General features: G+C 57.0%; 1 protein-coding gene across 2 annotated transcripts; it reads right to left on the reverse strand.

Annotated features, from left to right (window-relative positions):
• Positions 1 to 2,767: 2,767 nt before the first annotated feature.
• On the reverse strand, positions 2,768 to 6,095 carry HSD3B7 (hydroxy-delta-5-steroid dehydrogenase, 3 beta- and steroid delta-isomerase 7). 2 transcript variants are annotated; one of them, XM_024560573.2, is made up of 7 exons: positions 5,967 to 6,095; positions 5,405 to 5,576; positions 5,041 to 5,196; positions 4,673 to 4,781; positions 4,496 to 4,595; positions 4,181 to 4,343; positions 2,768 to 3,802 (listed from the first exon to the last, which is right to left on the reverse strand). In XM_024560573.2, the coding sequence occupies exons 1-7, from the start codon at positions 6,081 to 6,083 to the stop codon at positions 3,387 to 3,389; spliced, it is 1,233 nt and encodes a 410-aa protein (XP_024416341.2). In that variant the 5' UTR covers positions 6,084 to 6,095; the 3' UTR covers positions 2,768 to 3,386. The 2 variants fall into 2 exon arrangements, with proteins under 2 accessions (XP_024416341.2, XP_024416342.3); XM_024560574.3 differs by having other exon boundaries at positions 5,405 to 5,573; positions 5,967 to 6,067.
• Positions 6,096 to 6,259: the final 164 nt, after the last annotated feature.

Consider the following 6,259-nt stretch of genomic DNA (forward strand, 5'->3'; position numbering starts at 1 on the left):
AAGTCTTCCTGGCATAGTCACCCCAGGCATGTGTCCCGGGGACTGTGACCCTTGGAGGTCGGCCCACATGAGTGGGAGCGTACACATGTATATAACCTAGTTTGGCTTTTATATACATGTACATTTCCCCCAGCAGGCAATGTGAGAAACGTGTGTGTGTGTGTGTCAGGGTTTGCCGGAAGTGCTGGTGGGTCTCCTCCGAAAGCCCTTCGTGTCGTGCACTGGACGCCTGTTCTGGGGGGCACAGCAATCCGCATTCCTGTGCTGTCTGGAATATGTCTGAGAATGGGTGTGTACATGGACAGAGGCTTTCTACATAGTGGTTCTGGTCCCCTGTATACTATATGTGCACCTGTTTCTCTTTAAGGACTCATGCCCCATTCAGGTTTGTTTACGCCGATGGATTTGCCCCTCCCTTTCTCCCCAGAGCCGCTGCCCAGTACCTGGCGCGGCCGCACACTGCTGCATCAACATTGTGCAACTGGCGCTTCCTGCCCTGTCGGGTCTCAGAGCCCCTGAGCACACACGGCTAGATGCTTTTCTTCCTCTGTGTCTCTGCCAGAGGACAGGCCCGCACCCACGAGAGCTGGCCCACACATGCCAAGGCTCAGGAGGCCTCGTGTAGGTGGCCACACCCAGTCGTACACACATGAGCACACGTGTGTGCTGATGTGGACAAGGTGCCCACGCAGGCCCACTCCCATTTGCACATGAATGCCTGCTGGAATGGCTGTGGGAATGTTACCATGTCGAGGGCTATCCCAGACCAAAAACGAGAGCATTCCTGCCTTCCAACACGTACCTCAGAACGGGAGAGGCCAGAATTGGTCCCCACTGGCCCACTGGATGCTCTGGGCTCTGCCTCAGGAACTTTGGGCTTGGGGAACTGTTTATTGCAAGTACCCTGGAATGGCCAGTGTGGCAGCAGCCACTCAGGGTGGGCTAAGTCCCAGAATTCACCCCCAGACCCATTTGCTGAAATGTCCGGAATAGCTGCCTCCCCAGCCAGGGCGAGATTGATGGTGGGACACAGGCCCGGGTTCCTGACGGTGAGGAAGGGGCCAGCTCCTCCCTTATGTAGGCAACATATGCACAGGTGGCTTTGTGCATTTGGTGGCAGACGGGAGGTACATGAGCAAAGGACAACGTTAGAAGGTACCTGCACTCCATGGCTGAGAAACATGGACCCACATACGGAGGACTGAACACACAAACAAGTACAGGCCTGTGTCCTGCCCTGGGGGTGGGTCTACATGTGCACAGGGGCAAGGACTCAGGGTAGTGTGCAGATCGTTTCCCGGGGTCCCAGTGCATGTGAAACGTGTGTGTGTGTGTGTGTGTGTGTGTGTGTGTGAGAGAGAGAGAGAGAGAGAGAGAGAGAGAGAGAGAGAAAGAGAAAGAGAAAGAGAGAGTGCAGAGGTGACCTGGAACACGATAACCCTCCCCATCCTCACCCCAGCCCAGGTAGTCAACCTCTTCCCTTCCTGGCTATTTGGGCCCAACCTGTGTGTCCTGTTTGTGGCCAGTATGTGTAAACCCCAGGGTGGGCTGTCCTGAAGAGGGGCATCTGACTGTTTATTCCCAGAATGTCTTTGTCAAGGACAGAAAGTTTGCCCTCACTGCAGCCTTCCTGCTCCGTCCTCAGACCTCTCCGGGGGTGTCAGAGCAGGCCCAGCACCACCCACCCTTCCCTTTTCCCTTCCTGCTGCCCAGCCAAGACACCCTTTCAGCCCAGGTGTTTCTGGAATTCTCACAGCCTTGGGGGCTGCAGGAGAAGGGTGGAGCCACGGTTCGAGTGATGCTGCTGCCTCCTTCCTTGAGTGGTATTAGGCCCGTAGCTGCCCATCTCTGGGCCTCAGTTAGACCAGAGACCCTAACCAAGGGTCTGCTGTCCCCAAGCTTGCACAGGTCTCACATGTGATACGATGTGTTTGCTTGTTGGCTGCTGTGTCTATGTGTCCTGGAGTGTTGTCTGGGGCTCGTGTCTTTGCACGGTCTTGGAGGAGTGTGTGCTGCCCACCCTTCCTCCCCTCCAACTGTGTGTGCCCATGGGTGGTGCCAGGCCTGGCCAGGGCTCACTGCTTCCCCTTCCCCTTTAACCCTAGCTCTGCCTCTCATGAAGCACACTGCGAGTGTCCATCCCATGTGCCTGTGGGTCAGCGCACGCTCTTGCCATGTCTGGAGCGTGTGTACACGATGTGTTCTATGCATTCACCCTGCCCCCCCCCCCCCCCCCGCCTGCCCTGCAAAGGACAAGATGGTGGCCCCTGGCTCCCTTCTACCTGACCTGCCCCTGCCCGCTGTGCAGCTGTGTGCGTTGGCGTGTTTCTGTGTCGCTGGCGTGTCACGTGATATAGCTGTGTTTGCTGACATGAGTCCCTGCCCCTTCTGTTTCTCCATTGGTTTCTAGAGCTCTTTCCCTCTTGACAGGACTCTCGGGGCCTGGCTGGGGGCCCAGAGCCAGGCCACCCTCTCCTGTTAGCCCTCAGAGACCCATTTTTCTCTATTGGTGACTGAGTTGCAAATGGATAAAACACAGGAAAATTCTGCCCTCTCTCCTCAGCCCTGCATGTCCTGTCCCCAGAGCCCCCACCCCTACCCTGGGCCGGGTTGGGCCCCGTGGGACGGGAGAAATAGCAACCAATCCAACAGCGGGCGTGCTGCGTGCTCACTTCCTTCTGTCCCCGCCTGGGACTGGCGCCGCAGGGAGGGAAGACACGTGGGGGGAGGCGGGCCAGGGAGCTGGGCAGGTGGCTGGACACAGACGTAGATAAGGAGTTTTAATCCAGGGCTTGGGCAGGTACAGAATTACTGGGAATCCTCAGGCAGAGATCTCACAATATTGCAGGAACTAAATTTGGGTACAGGGTGGGAAGAAGTGAAAATATACAGATTTCCTCAGTTTTCATTGAGGAGACTTAAAAGATACAGCATCTAAAGGTGATAAATGTTTTAAAATGATGGGAGTATGGCCCCAAGGAGAGACAAAGGTGGTAGGAAGAGTCAGAAAGCCTCTTCACTCAGAATCCAGGCCTGAGGCTCATGCCTGGACATCAGAAGGCAAACGTGAGGCCTGTGGAACTTGTATCCACTTCCGGCTTGAAAAGCCAATAATGGGATGGCATTTGAGAACATCAGGGAAATCAGACCCTTGCCAACCAGCTATCGGGCCTGGCTTGAGAGTGAAGAAGTTCTTTCCCTAGAACGCAGAGGCGTCGGGACACAGACTTAAGGCCCATAAATTTAACATGTGGAGACCTCTAGGACAGCCAGTCTGGCACCAGACACTGTAGTTCTAGAATGCAGCCTTTCTTCCTTTGCCAGGGTTTGTGGGCTCTGGACCTGGATGGATGTGCTGTGCTGGGCTCCAGGTCCCAGCTCCACCATCACTGGGCCGAACTGTCCTTGGCCTGCATCCAGCGGATGGTGCGGGTCCGGCTCTCCTCCCATGAGAAGAGGGGCTCGTAGCCAAAATGGCGCTGAGCCTTGTTGGTGCTGACAGTGAAGGTGGTGTTGGCCACAGCCAGCGTGTAGGGGTTGAGCAAAGGCGCATAGAGCAGCAGTGGTCGCAGCAGCCACTGCAGCAGGGCATTGAGCACAGCCAGAAGCATCAGTAGCCAGTAGGGCAACAGTGGGCGGGTGCCCACCAACCGCAGTCCACAGGGGCGCAGGAACTCCATGTTGAAGTCCTCATAGCTCTTATAGGGTGACTTGTCATAGCAGAAGTATACCTGGCCACCCATTAGAGCTGCTCGCTGCTCCAGCTCCCGGGCCACCAGCACATGCATCCAGGCCACGTTACCTGCCGGTGAGGGAAGTGGGGTGCATGTGCCCCTGAGTATCCTTGTGACCATGTAGATGCTGCTGTCTCCCAGGCCAGCCCACACACAAGCCACCTCCTCTTTGGGCCTATGTAGATGCTGCCCCCTCCTCTCCTGGGGGTGCTACTTCTGTAAGCGCAATCCCGTCTTCAGCCTGTGACATGTCTTTTATGTCAGCCTTCCCAACTTGCAATGGACACTGTTTCCTCCGTGGCCTTTGTGGACAGTGCCCACATGTAGTCTACCCTGGGCCACATAGAGACTGTGCTTTTCTCTCCAGGGTACACACTGCACACCTCCCAGAACCAGGTAGGTCCTGCCCCATTCTTACGCTCCCCCATGCCTAGCCCAGGCCTCACCTACATAGACCCGTCCATGCTCCACAGAGGCTGGGATAGCCCGGAAGAGCCGGCCTCCTAGGCGCAGGCCCTGGTGGTAGATGTCCCTCATGATCTGGTGGCCTTCACCATAGATGCCGGTGGGACGCAGAGCACATGTCACCAAGGGCAGCCCCCCACGGACCTGGAGACAAAAGGTAGGCACTGCTAAGACCTAAGATCCAGTGCCTGCCCTCTACCCTGGCCTCTTCAAGCTGGAAATGGAAGGGAGACTCCCAGGTCAGGCTGCAAAGAAGCCCAGCTGGCTGTGGCTCTGTGTCGTATCTCTAGTCTCACCTCTCTTCCATTGGCTTCCAGGACCAGCTGCTCAGCTAGGGCCTTGCTGCAAGGATAGGGGTGTCTGTGTACTGCTTCATATGGGGTGTCCTCATTGCCCCTAGTGGGGGAGAGGGAAGATTCTTAATGCTGAGGGAAGATGGAGCTCTTAAAATTTTGGGGGGAAACTCAGCTCACCTGTAGAAGGGGTGGCCTTTGATGTTGGGCCCCACAACTTCCATGCTGCTCGTATAGACCAGAAACCGTGTTCCAGTCTGCACACAAGCCTCAATCACATTCTGCGTGCCTGGGGAGGTGGGGTGTGTGTTCAAACTGAAGCTTCCTCCCTCTATCCCCACCCCCCAATCCCAAATCTGGATGAAGGCACATGGCTTCCCCCCCCAGGTCCAGGGAAAACCACTGCAGGCTGGCACACAGGACAGACTGACACAAGAGAATCACAGAGGTCAGGGTCCAAGGGAGGGGGGCAGGACACAAACAGTCAAGGTCAGGCCGTGTGCCAGAAGCGTTAAGTGCGTTATTAGAACAGTTGGGGAGTATCTCACCCTGCACGTTGACCTCATGGATGGTCTTGGGACTGGCCCTCCCAAACACGTCTACCAGCCCCGCTGTGTGGATCACCACATGAGCTCCAGCCGTAGCCGCTGCCACCTCGTGAGCCTGGGTCACATCCCCCTGGATGGCAGTCACTTGCACTGTCCCTGGTATGGGGTAGGGGCAGCCAGAAGCAATGTCAGAGCTGGGGTCACCAGTCAGCTGCTTGGTTCAGCCTACACCCTTGGGAACCACATGTTCCCAGTGTGACTCATTCACCCCACCCATGTGCAATAGACAACAAAAAGAAGCCTCATCTTTTCCACCACCGTGAAGGGAGTCCACATCCTCCCCCCAACTCCCCACCACAATCACCTGTCTTCAGCTCCTCCAGCCAGGAACCCAGGTGCAGGTCAAAGATCCGCAGCTCATGGAGCCGGGGTTCCCGCTGCAGCAGCATTCGAACCACATGCTCCCCCAGGAAGCCACAGCCACCTGTGACCAGGTATACCAGCTTCTGGGCCTGCACAGAGTCTGCCATGTCCTGCTAGGGAGAGACACTGGTTCACCTGAGTTGCCTGCTGCTACCTGCCTCAGTACCGGGAGCCACCTGTTATTGGGCCTTTAAGCTAGTGGACTGAAGCAGTGACCACTGCTGGGGAGAGAACTGTTCCTGGTGGGTACAACAGCCAGGCTACCTGTCCTCTGACCCTGCCAACTACAGTTACTAAGGTGAGGGCTTGCAGAAAGGCCTGTGTTTGAGGTGGAGGGGGAGGTTCTGGGAGACACACACACACACACACACACACACACACACACACACACACACACACACACACACACACACACACACACGGTGGCGGGGAGCTGGGGAGGAAGGGGAGAGGAAGGTGGGCTGGAGCTGGGGCAAGGGACCGCTGGTATCACCTCTGCCTACCTGCAACCACAGTCCCAGGGTGCCCAAACTAGCCACCAGAGGAGCTGGTCTTTCTGTCTCTATTTCCGGCCAGCGACACACTGTTGTCCCCTTCCGCTTGCTCCTCCTCCTGCCCATTCCAGGAACAGACCAGCCCAACCCCTACCCCTCCTCTCCCACTCTTGCCACAGGGCTCCCCCTGGTGGCCAGTGTGCTCCACTGACATCTGGTTCCAGCAAAGAACTTGGGGGAACAGGGCGGGGGGGGGGGGGGGGGGGGGGGGGACCAAAATCTTCAGGGTGGGCACTGAGGGG

Source organism: Desmodus rotundus, chromosome 1, assembly GCF_022682495.2.
Source record: "Desmodus rotundus isolate HL8 chromosome 1, HLdesRot8A.1, whole genome shotgun sequence".
In the NCBI taxonomy this organism is placed as follows: Eukaryota; Metazoa; Chordata; class Mammalia; order Chiroptera; family Phyllostomidae; genus Desmodus; species Desmodus rotundus.

What these genes read in the sequence shown, in the direction of transcription:
- HSD3B7 (XM_024560573.2), bottom strand. Translation starts at nt 6,083, where the DNA reads ATGGGCAGGAGGAGGAGCAAGCGGAAGGGGACAACAGTGTGTCGCTGG. An exon ending in GCTGGAGGAGCTGAAGACAG is followed by an intron (nt 5,197 to 5,404) that starts GTGATTGTGGTG and finishes ACCCCATACCAG; the next exon opens with GGACAGTGCAAGTGACTGCC. An exon ending in CCATGAGGTCAACGTGCAGG is followed by an intron (nt 4,782 to 5,040) that starts GTGAGATACTCC and finishes CCACCTCCCCAG; the next exon opens with GCACGCAGAATGTGATTGAG.